The sequence below is a fragment of the Cyrtonyx montezumae genome, unplaced genomic scaffold, assembly GCF_038088225.1.
Source record: "Cyrtonyx montezumae isolate F1298 unplaced genomic scaffold, pur_monq_1.0 scaffold_8, whole genome shotgun sequence".
NCBI classification, from domain to species: domain Eukaryota; kingdom Metazoa; phylum Chordata; class Aves; order Galliformes; family Odontophoridae; genus Cyrtonyx; species Cyrtonyx montezumae.
The window spans coordinates 60,292,856-60,308,373 of NW_027072089.1; the positions used below are offsets into that span (position 1 = coordinate 60,292,856).

General features: G+C 40.5%; 1 protein-coding gene across 1 annotated transcript in view; it reads left to right on the plus strand.

Moving 5' to 3' along the window:
• The first annotated feature begins 3,063 nt into the window (after window positions 1-3,063).
• Window positions 3,064-15,518, plus strand: part of LPCAT1 (lysophosphatidylcholine acyltransferase 1) — a 48,652-nt gene continuing 36,197 nt past the window's right edge. The window contains exons 1-3 of the mRNA XM_065752418.1: window positions 3,064-3,252; window positions 9,208-9,350; window positions 10,729-10,943. Coding sequence (XP_065608490.1) covers window positions 3,136-3,252; window positions 9,208-9,350; window positions 10,729-10,943 — 475 coding nt within the window. The 5' untranslated portion in view covers window positions 3,064-3,135. The remainder of the gene's footprint in view (window positions 3,253-9,207; window positions 9,351-10,728; window positions 10,944-15,518) is intronic.

Sequence of the window (15,518 nt, forward strand, 5' to 3'; positions counted from 1 at the left end):
AACACCCCAAGATACCATTGGCCCTTTTTGGCTGCCAGGGCACATTTCTGATTCAGATTCAACTTCCTTCATCCCTGAGATCCCTTCTGCCAGGGCTGCTCTCCAACCTCTCATTTGCCAGTCTGTACATACACCCAGGGTTGTCCCATTCCAGGTGCAGCATCTGGCACTTACTCTTGTTAAACTTCAGATGGTTGGTACTTATCCAGCCCTCTAATTTTTCAAGATCTCGAGATGTATGCACTGAGCGTGGACTGCTTAGCACCTGGAGAAGGCTCTGCGGCACCTAGCATGTCTGTCTCTGTTTCAGCTCTCAGAAGGCATCATCTCAAGGGATGATCATGGCACATTATTATTACAAAACCTGCATTAGTTCTAGGAATTAAAAATGAATATATCCGATTTTTCTTTTTTGTAGAATACATTTGTTTTTGAATATTTTTCAAATCTGTCTCTATATGTGAATACACTTGCATCAGGAATAATGAGGGAAAAAATAAGAAAAAAAAATGTAAAGAAAAACAAACAGAATATGTGAAATCAACTGTAAAAACATTGTTTCAAGGACGAAGGTGTGACAGAACTGTGCTTGAATATTTATCAGCAGATTTTACCAAACGGCCATCAAGCTCAAGGACTATCTCAAAAATCAAAGCAAGGACTTTTTCTAGGCATGAAATCATATTATTGTTTTTAAATACAGTTTAGTGCTGTGGTCAACATATTTGCCCTTTTATGAACATTTATTTGATATATCTTTGAGAAAGCCACTTCAGTTCAGCTGTTAAATATTGAATATTCCTTTTCCAACTTCAGGGTTCACAGAGGCATATTTCATAATGAATATTTGTGTGCTTTTTATATGTGAGTCATCTTATTTGTACAGTTTCCTATAAATCATCTGAATGAGTGACAGAAAGGACCAATTAGAGCTTTTGTGCACTGGGGTAGAATGGCACTTAGATGTTTGTGCAATCTCATTTCAATGGTTTCAGGTTCCACAGTTTCCCTCAGGAGATTATTTGAGAGCTTACCGCAATTTATTCTCATGATAGTCAGCTTCAACATTTCCTTTTCCAATTGTATCATCATATACTTACATCCTACATAATGTATTACACATTTTCTCCTCCTGTGAAGCAAGGTAGGTTCCATAAATCCTGCAATAAATTGGTCACCTCTTCCTATGTCCTTATAAGTCCTTATTAGATGAGCTATATAATACGAGTGCCTTGACAGCAACATCTTGGTTAGGGATCTTTTGTGATTTGCACAAGAAGTAGCAATCAGACTTCAATATTATAGTTATAATTAATTCACAAGAAAAAAGATACTTCTTATTGACTAACTATTTGGGCTATGGAACAACTCCCTAAATCCAACTTCAGCAAACTAGTACATGCACTAATGAAATATTGCCCTTTTTTAATGCACACTTGCACAGTCTTAGCCCCGTTTTCTCAGGGTCATATAATAACCATCCAGGAGCAAGTTTCATCATGCATCTCTGACAGTTTCCAGGCAAGCTTTCCAGTTCACTGCACAGAAAGGAGTAGTGTCAGATAAGCATGCTTTATTCTGTCCTGCCAGTCCGCCCTCTACTCTGCTGTTGCCGAATTGGCGTGCTTGCAGACCCCAAGCCTGCCTTCCCTGTTCAAGCCCCACCATGAGATTGCCTCTGTGCCAGGGCTCATGCTCAGCTTCTTCCATTCCTGAGGGAATTTTCTTTTACAAGATCTTTAATGTCAAAGCTACACATGTTCCTCTAGCACCACTCCTTCAAACACATGTAAATTGATTTATTGCACACTAACCCTGTTAGTACATCCAACAATCATATCAGACAACCTGCACTGGAACTTTATCTGTAGGTTTGTTTGAATTTTTTAGACAATCTTTTCCAAGATACATACTCTCATTCCAGAAGCATGGCTTGTGCTGCCCTGAAATACACATGCATTTGACTGTATGATCTGCTTGAAAGTGTTAATTTTACTAGGCAGTCCAGATGATGCTGCAGTTGCTCTCCCAGCAGTTCACTAGGTAACTGTTTAGCACCTCCATGGATCTCATTAACAGCAAGGGAGTTTTTGATCTTTGGTAAAAGTCTTTGAAAGGCACTGGGAAACTCCCAAATCATGATGGCTAAACTTCAACAACTTTCCCGATCTTTCAAAAGTTGACTGTGTGTATCTGCAGATACAGCATTAACCACAGAATATCCCTGGTTGGAATGGGCCCATAAGGATCACTAAGTCAGACTCCTTAGAGTTGACATGACATTAACCATAAGACTTTAGAGACCATTTTGTAAGAGACCATACTTGTAAGACTAATGACTACGAACAGCAGAGGCATTATAGATTTGTAGTCACTTTTATGATCTCACTGAATAAGGCCATCATTGTTCTGTAGCACCTGTGAGATATCAACACTGACAGTGTTGATGGATATTTCTTTATCAAGCGTCTTACATATCTTTTGTTCTATTTGATCTGTGGTCGGAGTTAACAGTGAAGGGCTGTGTCGGACATTCAGCTGGACTTCTTGAAATCTGAGCGGTTTTTTTTTTTTTTTTTTTAATATAAAGGAAGTTCTTGAGAACTAATGATTTATTAAGACTTCAGCTACTTCCTTTTCTGGCTCTTTCAAGGTGCTGGCGTGTAAATGAGGAGAAGAAGGAGCGAGGAGAGCGAGACAGCCCAGGCTTGCTTGGAGCAAAAGCTCCATAGCAGATCTGGAAGCGCCTCCTGATGCCTCGCGCTGCTCGTAGGAGGGGAGGCGCTGGCCACACCCGTTACTGCCAGCATGGAAGAAGCGCCTTCACCTCAACAGGGATCACCCTTATCCATTTTTTCCCTCGCTCCCGCTGTGCCGAGCAGAGAGCTCCCCCCCCCTCCCCCCCCATCCTCCCAACCGACGCGGAAACCGGCGCCGGCCGAGCAGCTGTAACCGGCGCACAGAACGCATGCGCGGCCCGGAGGGCGGGGTCCGGCGCCTAGCGGGGAGGGAGCCACTGCCGCCGCCGCCGCCGCTCGTTGCCATCGCCACCGCCCGCGGAGCAGCGGTCGCCGTGCAGCGCCCTCGCTTATCTCCCTTCTCTCTCTCTCTCTCTCCTCGCGGCCCTGCCCCGCCATGAGGCTGAGCAGTCGCGGCCGAGGATGCTGCGTGGCCGGCAGTCGGGAGCGCGGGCCGCCGCCGCGGAGCCCCTTCGTGCACCAGCTGCGCCTCAGCCCCCTGGAGAAAACCAAGGTGGGCCCGGCCCCGCCGCGACGCGAGCAGGGCGGCGGGAAGGGTGGTGTTGGGGGAGGTGTTAGGCTTCGCTGCCTCATCTATTCTCCGCTCATTTTATTTTTCTATCATTGTTTTATTCTTAATTTTCTTTCCCGAAAAGAGGGGTGTGTGTGTGGGGGGGGGGGGGATGCGGGGGAGCGCTCCGTGGGCGCGCACTCCTCCATTGTCAAGCTGAAGGATGCGCTCCGAAGGATCTGGCCGCTCCGAAGTTTGGCCCCGCGTAAATAGCGCGGTGTGTGCGCTGTGCCGGTTGGGGGGCGCGGGTGGGAACCCCCTCCCGCCTTTGCCGCCGCCCCGCAGGGGGAGCGGGGGGTGGGTGGCCCTGGAGTGGGGGGATCTGGGTCACTGCCTGGGGGGGAGAAATGCCGCCGAGGGCTGCTCGGATCGGCACTGCGTTACTTCCATCGTGGTGCTACTGCTTGAGAAGCGTTCCCTTAAAGCTGTTGTTTTGGGAGCTTGAAGCCTGCGGTGCCTATCAGCGCGGAAATGAAGATCTGCTGTTGAACCTGTCACGTCAAGGCTCTTCGGAGCCAACCTTAATTTAATTGCTGTTGGGATTGAAGTTGGTTGTTGCTTTGCCTGGTTGTTGTCTGGGCTCAAGACAAGACACACACGGCCTGATTTACAAAGTGTTGGAATGTGCCCTGCATTAAGTACCTGATGGCCAAGGAATTCGGAGCTGGCTTCAGCGGAAAAGATTCTTACTTGATTCTTTTTAATCAGTTTCCCCAGTGCGAGGTGGACCTGAATTCAGTGGTTACTGGTAAACTGAACATGAAAAAGAAGAGGTTTATTTCATTTGTCTCATTCAATTTATACCTAGAGCTGCTTCAGTAAATCACAGGGTTGCAATGATTTTGTCTCATCCCTTATGCCATGGTTTCTATGTAATTAATGAGGCAGAAGTCTTTAAGGGAGCAGAGGGAAGCAAAGATACAATCAGAACACACGTGCTATCTGGTTATAATGATAACAGTGTTTTACATGTATCTTTCTAATGCTACTGTGTACTTGTTAACTCACAAGGAATTATAAAAGGGCAATCAGGAGGGCAGAGCTGCAGGTCCATAGTATTTCCAGTCTCATATGAACTGCTGGCACAGTCATAACAGATCTTCATCCACTTTAACTCACTGACTCCTTGTAGAGCATACCTCCCTCCTATGTAGGCTGCTCTGGACGTCTGTATCATATACGAGCTTTGCCACTGAGTTTCAAGGATTTATTTCCAATGAAAACTGTAAGCTGTGTTTAAAGCTCTGTAGTCTTTTGCAGTGTGCAGACCAAAGGAACAATCTTATCAAAGCATGGCTCAATTTTGCTTTTAAAGTGAATGTTATGGGTGTAGAGTGGTACAAAGTTTAACCTGGACTTTCTTGTAGTCTTATTTCTGCATTTCTATATGAGGAAGAAACATGCAAGCTGACATACAGAACTAGGACAGAGTTTCTTTGCTGTAATGATGCTTTCCTAACCTGTTTTTTTTTTTAATGAAGAAAATGGTTCTGCTTGAGTTAGAAGCCCCTGAAGGAGAGCCGTAAAACTATTCCACTTATGTGAAATGCTGTTCTCCCAGAAAAGGAGGCTTCTTGAGCAGGGAGGCTCCTTCACAGCCAATTACAGCAGTGTGCATTCTCCTTCACGCCGTCCTGGCCTGTCACTAAGAGTTCAGCATGAAGTATTACAGCTGAACTCACTTCCTGTTCAGCTGGAGGCACAGACTGTGCCACAGGTTTCTCTGTCAGCCCTGTGAGGCTAATAGGGCTGAGTTCTGGGTCTGCACAGCCCAGTCAGGGAAGGCAGGGGAATATGTGAGAACTGGAGGCTCACGGAGGTGGCAGGGAAAGGGAAATGGGAGGCAAGACTGCTTTGTCTGGAGGACTGTTGCCTGTTCCTGATGGTCTGTCAGATAGCTGCATTATCTTCGCTGCTACTTCATCCTGTGCTCTGCAAGGGGTTGCATTAACTTTTTTGCTCTTTAATGCAAATCAAAGCAAATACATCTTAAGACATCTCAGGCTCAGACTGGGAATGAAGAAGTGGAAAATAAGTGGACCAAACAACCTCAAAGAGGAAAAACAGCAGCAAAAATAATCAGTTTGAGAGCTAAGGAACAGTTCACATCTCTTTTTTGGCTTTGTAAAAACTGGGAGGTAACGATGTAAAAACATAGTGTCATACTTCTTGCAGAAATGGTTACTTGGCCCTAATCTGAGGAAAACAGTGGAATACTTTTTGAAGCTGAGTGTTTTATTTTCAGTACTATAAGGAAAAGATCCTTTCTGGAAGAAATGTGGACAGACATGGCTTCATTAAACGCAAGTTTCATTCATCCTAACGTGCTCTGGCCAGGTATCTTGCAAGTTAGAACTTCTGTTCCTAGATGTACAGAATGGCAGAAGCATACTGAAGCCGTCGCAGAGCATTTGTAGCTTTATTTTCCTGCTGCTTAAAAGCACAATATGTTGCCATCTTTCTTGCTGCCAGTATTTCTGGCCTTTATTGCACCAGTGCTGGTGTTCCTCTGGTGTCTTCGCGAGCCTACTTGGCTTATTTAAACAGCAGACTATTGTGTTTTAATGTGGTCTGATTGTTTCTCTTTCCTTTCAATGCGATTGCTTTTCTTCAGTTTAATGGGCTCCATTGGCTCGCTGCAAGCTCAGATAAGTGCTAGAACTGACCCAAGGGGAGAGTGAACACAACTACCCTCTTTTAGCAGCCACGATTGGTTTGGTTGGCTTTAGTCACACATGAATAGTAGAACTCCTGTTGTTATCTCCATAAATAATGTCAATCAGGAAAGTTGCAGAGTGGGAAAGGTGGTAAGAGAACTGTTGAAGGATACATTTCTCACTCCTTCAGTGCCATCCTTGTTGAGCTGGGTTTTAGAGATTTTGTGAAGAAGTGTGGGCCAAGATGTAGTCTCTGTCTGATATATCAAAGAGAAAAAATCAAAGCCTCTCCTTGTTCAGTGTGCAGTTCACTAGGCTGTTTTCCTTTGGACATTACTTTGTAGCAAGACATGGAAGTTTTTTTGTGAACAGACTACTCGGTGATGATTCTTTTCATATTGTTAATTTCAAAGACGCATCTTTTTCAACTTTTTAATGGATGAGAAGTATGATGTTGACGTTCAAGAGTCAGGAAACTGAGACAATCATAAAAAGGAAGTTTACTCTGATTCTCAGGCTCAGTGCTTAGATAAATAGGACCTGAAGCTTTACAGAACTTACAAAGGGAGTAAGTTTGTACTTGATACCTTCATTTTGAGTTCATATTCAAATCAGAATGCAGGGCTTCAGAACAAGGAACAATATCTTACCTTTTCAGTTTAAGAGACTTACCTTACGTAAGATTCAAGCTTTGTGACTGAAGGGCAGAATCCACTTTCTCAGGCAGCCTTCTGTTACCAGCCTTAAGACCATCTTCTTCCTTTCTGTTGCCCTTGGGACTTCCATAGCATACCTGTAAACTTCTTAAAAACTAATTAGAATCCTTCAGAGTAACAGACATTAATTGAACTGTCATGCAAAAAAGAAATTACTCTGTTCCTCTTAACATATAGATCCAGGTGGATCTTGAGTTTTCTTTAAAATGTATCTAAAAATACAGATGTTTGCATATGAATGATATTTACAAAAATTCATAATGTTAATAACAAATATGTCTGTGTGGGTAAGTGTGCTCTATATGTAGAAGTAACAATCGCTGTGTTAAGACCAGACAAAGAAGAAAAACAATTGCATCCCAGATGAAACTAAGACACCTATAGAAGGCTGGACCTGAAGTGTAGCATGTCTCTTTCATTCTGATCTCTGACAACAACCAGCAGGGGCAGAATCTTCCCAGGATTTATGGGACAGAAGCTGTCATATCCAGGAGGATGTCTGAGTATATGCTGAACTATTTTGCAAATGCATGTATCCTTACGGATCCGGGACCAAACATAGTCTTTCTCTCTCCTACAAAGCTTCTTATGTTGACAGGTATTTCACTGCCACCTGCTCTAAAAAAAAACAAAAAAAAACTAAGCAGGTGTCACAACTGCTGCTTGCTTGTTCATTTCATTGCTGCTGCCTCCAAACACAGAAGACCAAGAGACTTTTATACGCATTTATGGCATCATTCAAGATCTTGTGGATGCAACAGCTATTTCCCTTCTGTTGTGTGGTTCTGAAGCGATTGTGATCCGAAAGATGGTGCACAGATACAAATGACTGTATAAGTCGCTGCCAGTCAGTCAACTGCCCTGTTGTAGGAGGAGACTTTGAGGAGCAGGAGGGAGAGGGTATGAATCCCAGGGAACTGTTTCCTCCTCTGTGTTTTTTTTCTCCTTTTTTCTCCATAGGTGTTCCCTCCCTTCTGAGGGACCTGGGAAGCAGCAGCTTTCTTTTCTCCAGTGTGCAGATTTTCTGTATTTTCTTGAGTCTGCTACTTTCTCTCTGTTCTCCTGAAGGATTTGAACCCTTTGTTGTCTCTAGCTTTTTTTCTTGTTATTGCTTCTAATTGATACTTGTGTCATCTTTTTCCACAGTCAGAGTGAAGGTTTATGGAACAGCTGAGGTGACTTAATTGCTCGTTGCTACCAGAAGTGGTGGTCTTGTCTGTAAGCTGTTCTGACCACTGCCACTTTAGGAGTTTGAACTGTTTTATTTGGGGAAAATATCCTATCCAAGAGGGGGGAAAAAAAAAAGTTGTTTTGAGGAGAGGAGACCATAGTTATGGGATGATTGTGGCAATCTGAACCATTATTGTAAAATCTAGCTAAAAATGAGTGGGCTACCTAGGAAACTGTGAGTTTAAGGTGTGTTTCTCTTTTTTTTTCTACTGCATTTTCCCTACCTCCACCCTAAATCTAAGGATTTGTGCTGAAATGGAGTTTAGTGAGCTGTTCTGGGAAGCGAGAGGAAGTGTGAACTGGTCAGTGGAAAGTGGAGCTCCATGGTGATTGAATCTGCATCATGGAAGAGAAGGAGAATATGAATGATGCTTTCCACAACAGCCTGGAGATTCATCAGATTAATCACAATATGAGACATTACCTTATGCTTCATAACTAACAAGCGGATCATTTTGCAGATGGTTGCTGAGTTGTGTTTTCTGTAGGGCAGTTCCAAACAGCTTAGGAAAGGCCCTACATTTGGGAGAATTCTACGAAAGAATATGGGAGGAGTTCCAGCATGACATGTTTTGTACCAGAGCTTAAGCTGGTTGGGATCAGACTCTGATAACTGGAGTGGTGAGAGGATGTGTAGAAGCAGCTGGGTTTACTGTGGCTTCTAGAAGAAAGTAATTTGTTGGAAATCTCTTTTCCCAGGCGGTTATGCATACTAGCACTGATCTGGAGCAGAAAGTTTTATGTCTGTTTAGATGTTTATCTAGAGACATTTCTGTACAGCATTCCCCACAGTTTCTGGTTATGAGAACATCCTACAGAGGGGCTGATATCTGCCCAATCCTGGAAAAGTTTTCCAGGTTGGACTGTGTGTTGCCATGTGAATGCACCTTGCTGAAGAAGCACACATCACTGCTCTGATGGGCTGGCTCCCCAGCAATTCAGTAAGATTTACAATACACCCATTCTAAGTATTTACTTAATGTGATTCTGCAGAGAGGAAAAAGGATGTGGATGTAGTAGCTAACAAGTATTGGATCTGAAGAAGTACAGGAAGTTGTCTGGTAATTTTTAAAGAGAGTCACTTTGTCTCAACTAATTCAGAATATGAAATTGTTACACATACATGTTATGATTGGAATTCAAGCATGTTCTGCTGTTTTCTAATGTTAGGTATTTGATATTCAAAAATGCAGTTTATATTACTATTTCTATTTACTATTACTAAATAGTTTCTATTACTATTTCTTGCAGTCTAAAATTGTGTTAGTTTAACTCATTTGTTTTGGGTTTTCCAGATTGCCTTCATGACTTTGACTTTATTTCCTATCCGACTCTTCTTTGCTGCTTTTATGATGTTGCTGGCCTGGCCTTTTGCATTCATTGCTTCAATGGGATGTGACGAGCAAGAGCTTGAAAAGCCCCTCTCCTGGTGGCGAAAGTGAGTCATTGATGTAGCACAATACTGATGTAGTGCTTTCCTTTCCCAAACAAAAATATGAACAGTACACATTTACACATTTTCTTAAGAGACGAGACAAAAAATACCTAACAGAGAACACCCTAAAAGTGTTTGATTTACCAAATTGATCAGGAATTACAGGAGGAAAATAGCTAATAGATAGCATCTTACCTTAATAGAGGGTGTAATATGAAGCTTCATTGCGATATTCTTCAATTTCATATTATAATGAATAATTAATAATTATTCCATAATGTTAAGAAGATTGACGTACGAAATGTGTCCAGACTTCATATTCTGTTATTTTAAACTGTTTCACTCCATTGTTTCCTACTCTGTAATGAATTGACAAAACTTCTGTTGATTCTCTGAGGGTTTGCCCCATGCTTTGGTGCTCATTAATAAGGCTGTGCTTGTGTTGGTATTGGAATGCTAATGAAGGTACAATGTAAGGTGGTATTCACCCATCCATGAAAACTGCAGCTTAAGAAGCAATGGAGGAGTAGTGTACTGCTTCTTCTGTAAAGAACATTAAATGTATGAGCTGGCACTAGAGTGAGGGAAGTTGATTGCATTTTGTATCACAGGAGGGAAGGAGGGTGAGAACTGCAGAGGCATGTCATTTTACATTTAATTTGAAATGAATTTGGCGTAATGACTGAGGGAATAATGAACTGCCTTGCATTGATGACAGTCTTGCATACAGTTATTTTCAACCTTTATCCATGTGAGGATAATAATCTGTAGAGGTTAGATTCTGCACCCTGTTGGTTCAAAGTGAATGTTTCTCTTTTCATGACTGCCTAGCAGTAAAGAATATACTTTAAGAGATGGTGGGGAAAGAGGGAAGATAGTGAAATATTTCCAGAGCTCCCAGATATGTTCTGTGTGCTCTGATCCTCTCTTTGAGGATCTCTGCCTTTTGCTGCTGCAGTGGGTAAACCTGAACCTAGGAATCAGGGTTGTTGCATTCTAGCAGTGTTTTAGTAGTTGGTTTTTTTTTTTTTTCAAAGATCAGTTTATTAGAGCTTTCTGATATTACTAGAAAGCATTATTGGATATTGTATACAAGAAACTCAACTGTCTTGGTCCAAATAAAAATTCATTTAGTGATAAAATATATGTTAATGTTATTATGATTTAAAAGTATTAATGTTTAGGAATGAAATGAAATTGAATGGTACCTTACTTTGAAAGTGCTATTAAACTTGCTCAGAAAATAAATGTTCACAGTATTCATATTTAAGCAGTGTATATCCTGTCTGAGTTTTGTCATGCTAATAGTTCTAATATAATATTTTTTCATTATTTTAGTGTACCCCCGTAAAAGTGTAACTGTTATTTTAACTCCTTCCAGGATAGTGGATGTTTTGCTGAAAGCTATCATGAGAATGATGTGGCTTGCTGGTGGATTCCACTGGATAAATGTAAAAGGCCAACGAGCATTGCCAGCAGAAGCAGCAATATTAACTGTGGCTCCCCATTCTTCTTACTTTGATGCCATTCCAGTAACTATGACCTTCGCCTCCATTGTGATGAAAGCAGAAAGCAAAGATATTCCTGTTTGGGGAAGTAAGTTGGTAGACAATCATTTTTAATTTTTAAAGAAAAAAAGTATTTAATAACTTCATTAGTTTGGGGTGAGAAGGCTTGAAACTCAAAGGAAAAAAAAACTGCAATATTTTTTAGGCACAACTAATAGAAAAGCAAATTAAGATGGGGTATTAGAAGCAAAGGGTTTGATAGACTTTCTCTTTCTTAGCTTATTTTGGAGTGTAATCTCAGAGATGTTTCAGGAGGTGGTGTCTGCCTGGAAGATGCACTGCTAATCTCTCATGCATCAGTAAGCTTGTTTTAGGTAGTCTAAGAGACAAGTAAAGCAGTTTGTTGCAGATAACCAAGTCAGGAGTGTTTAAGTAATCAGTGTAGATGTTAATGATATTTTGAGATAGATTTGTGATTTGTATTCATCGGTGCAGTTGTGCCAGAGATATTTGAGAGCTTTTAGAGTTATGTGCTTCTAACTGAACTCTGCATGGAAAAATCTTAAAGAAATCCATCCTACTATGTCTAGGGATCAACAGAGTTAAAAAAAAAATGTTGCTTTGTCTCACTGTGTAGGTTTTAAGGATAATCTAAGAGGGAGAGAAAATTTTACTTTGCCCTTTGACTGAGGATGTGTAAACATTAAAGCCTGATCAAAAGTTTTTGAGTTCCGTTGGAACTAAATGGATTCAGGCTGTTGGTGCTGACATCCTCAAATGTCATTGGACAATCTGTTTTTAAGAACGTGTTTTAAATCAGCATTTGTCAGTCACATTTCTGAGTGGTTTCATCTGGAAGCTTCATAGAGTGAGCTTCTGGGTAACGCGCCTCTGTGTCGAGTGAAACTCAGGCCAGAATTGTAGCTGTACCTCAGCTTCCTGGAGTATCCTACTAACAAGAGTGTAGTAGAAGTTTGTGGCAATGAAAGACCTGCGAAAAAGTTAAAAGAAGCTTTGAACAAAAATAATGTAGGCATGTATTTTTGAAAAGAAATATTAAAAAGCATAGTGTGAAATAAAACTAAAAAAACCTCTCCAATGTCCGGTTTTAAAAGAAGATATTGTTGTGAGATGATATGCTGTATACTGTAGAGCAGTGTCAGGTGTCTGGGGTGAACTGGGCCTTAGGAGCAAGGATAGATTTATCTTTTTTTCTCAGCTGTTTCAGTTGACTGTTCAATAATCACCAGCTCAGCAAAATAAATTGGCCCATATGGAGCTTTTTTTTTCCTTTGCTTAGGCTTAATAGCATAATTCCAGATCATGTTCTGATACTGATGTTTGATGAGGTAGAGGAATGGCATTCAGCAGAATGCTGTATTTGCTGCTTGACATTAGACTCAGTAGAGACTAGTAAAAAATCTGAGCAACATGTAGAGGGATTCAGAGATTGCAGTTACTTTGGATGTAGCATAAATAATGCACACTGAGAAGTTCAAACTGCTTCTAATATACTTAACCTTCTAAAATTACCTTAAAAATAGATTCAGTTAAAACTGTAGACTTACTGCTATCAATTTTAAAAACTCTTCACTTGATTTTTCTCTTCGCGTGTGCAAAAACAATTGCAAAAGAAAAAAGAAAACAAAAATTAGAAAGTTTTATATAGACATTTGATGGAATATTACTGGAATATATAGCACAATCCTTCTTTGATTTTGTATTTAATTCTAATGTTATACTTCTCTACAAAAGTAAGTTTAAAAAAAAAGCCACATACTACTAGGCCTCTTACACTATCTGTGAAAATGTGGCCATTTTTTCCTTATTCTGACAATCTATCAACTCTTCAGGCACTAACCTTGAATTTCTTAAGGAAGAATTGATTTTTTATATTCTTCAGTTTTGTAAATCTTGTGAACTTCCTGTACCATCTCTAGCAGTGTTTTAAAGTCTGCCACTGATAATCCTAATCTTGCTGTCTCTTAATTGAGGATTGCTAAGAGTCATTTGGAATTTTCTGAGAAATTCTGAATGAAGTACATCCATTTATTTATGAGCTGACTTCTCAGAACATGACAAATAAAGCAACAGAAGAAACTTAAGGTAGTTTCCAAGAGTCGTGACTTTGGGTGAAGAGATGTTCTTCATCCAAACATGTATGGATGTCTTCTGAGTGCGTGTAGTAAATAATGTAATGACACTGTTATCAGGACATTATACATTGTTTACTAGAAGGATCAGGTGATGGAGCAGGTGTGGAAAGATCTGAATGCTAATGGGTTACTAAGATTGTTTCCAGAAGTACTTGAATGGGTTTCTGGAGCAGCTGCCTATATTGTACCCTTTCTTTGCCAGTAATAGAGTATTAATCTTTTGATCTACTGACAATTTTAGTCCAGATGATTAAAAGCTTTTATATTATGGTATTGAGAGTATAAAACAAGTTTATTTGTGTATGACTGCTTTTACTGCTTTCTAACTTGAAGGGAATTCTCCTGAGCCACATAACCTGGTTGAAGAATCAGACTTAACTCATGACTTCTTCAGACAACTTTTTTCTTTTTAGGAAAGGAAAGCAAGCAAAAGTCTTTTCTTGCTCTAACAGAGTTATGAACTCTTCAGTTAGTGATTAGCATAAGTGAAGAAAACCACCCACTTGATGGTGCAGTGGGGTTAAGCTCTGGAGAGGATCTGCTTGTCCAGTCTCCACCTGAAGTCTTTTATCCAGCTCTGGCATCCACAGTACAGGGAAGTTATTGACCTATTAGAGCAGGTCCACAGGAAGGCCACAGAAATTATCAGAGGGCTGGGAAATCCTTTGAGAGAGAGCAGGGGTTATTCAGCCTGCTGAAGAAAAGGCTCTGAGGAGACTTCACTATGGCCTTTCAATACATTAAAGTGGCTTACAGGAAAATAGAGAAAGGCCTAGTATCATGACCTGTAGTGGCAAGAAAGGGAATAATTATTTCAAATTGAAGGAGGGTGAATTTGGATTGGATATAGGGAAGAATGTTTTCATGATGGTGATGAAGTACTGGAGCAGGTTGCTCAGAGAAGTTGTGGCTGTCCCATCATTGGAAGTGTTCAAAGTCAGCTTGTATGGGGCTTTGAGTGACCCCATGTACTGAAGTTTGCAGCTTTCGAGAGTTTTGATAGGTTGGAATGGGGAGTTCAGTACTGTGTAAGCTGTGTAGTCCAAGGAAGATAACATCTGTGTATCTGTTGTACCTGACATTGGCTGAGGAAGTTGGATCCATTCATTCATCAGCTCAGGTCCTTATGTTTTACTGTTCAATATACTGGACTTCACTTCAAGTCAGAACAAGATCTTCCCATGAATTTTGCGTGATTGCACTTTGCTGTCTTATTTTTGGTTGGTAAAGCATCCAGGGCAATAATTATTTTTTATAGCCTGAAGTGGTCATTGCTAGCGTGGAAAATACTTTAAGAGGAAGTGGAGTTATCAGCAAACACTGTTTGCTTGTTGGACAGCTTTTATAATTCAATAATCTTCTGTGATCTCGTCTTGTAAAAACTCAATTAAGTTGATAAACTAATATAAGCTTTAGAAAACTGCTTCACATCTGTAACTTCATCCTTGAATAGAGTAATTCGGTACCTGTGAAATGAATAGGAGAATATGTTAGTCAATAGAAGTTTGTAAAGGAAAAGGATGTAATTTATGCTTGGCAGAATACAGAAGAGCTGTAGAGGAAAGAAAAATCATACAGCGCTATAATAATTATCTATTGTGGGTTTTTTTCCAACATCTTGTGAACTTAAGAGTTTTGGTTTAAGCTCACCTTTTGAAGGTACTTTATATTGCTTAGTCACGATGCTCAAGAAAGGTCTAAGTAATTCTCTGGGAAGTATTTATACCCTTGTATCTGGGTCTATTTTCATCTTTGAACTTAAGAGATACCGAATTACTTCCCCATCATCTCTGTGAAAAATTCTGCAATGCCCTGTTTGAATTACAACAGTTGTTTTTCCTCATCCACAATACTTTTAAGAGCACCATGGTACAGCCGTAGCTGTTCAGTGAGAATCTCACACTTAAATACTGTGGAGATTCATCAAAACAGTCCTTAAACTCTTTGTTTTATGTGTTATAAATAAAACAGCAGCTTATAGTACTGTTAAGGTCACCAGCTTGAATGCCAGCATCCTGTGTTGGCATTGTAACGTGCCTAGAGGACACAAATGAACTCCCAGCTCCAAGGAGTATTTTGAATTTATTGCTAAGCTTATTCATTTCATGAAGGTCGATCTATGTTCTGATGTCTTTATAATAGTGCCCTAAATAAAATCCGCTTACTTAATTTCTTCTGTTATTACAAAAAAAAAAAAGTTGTCTTTTAAAAGAGCCATGGAGCTCTGAAATTCCTCATTCATTCCATAGCCTGAATTCCATTATTTGGGCTCCATACGAGCTAAGTGTTGGAGGAAAGGCTGAGGATGGAGAGGGTTTGTTTTAGTTGTTGTAGCTTTGTTTTGTGTTGCAAAAGGACTAGTATCAATTAGAAACAGAGTTGTGAAACTATTTAAATGTGGGTTTACTTCCATTTTTTTGTTTGCTCCTTTTTCTTTTTTTCCCCTTTGTGGGTTTTTGTGTATGTGCATGTGCTGGGTTGTTCTTGGTTTTTAACCTTCTCAGCAG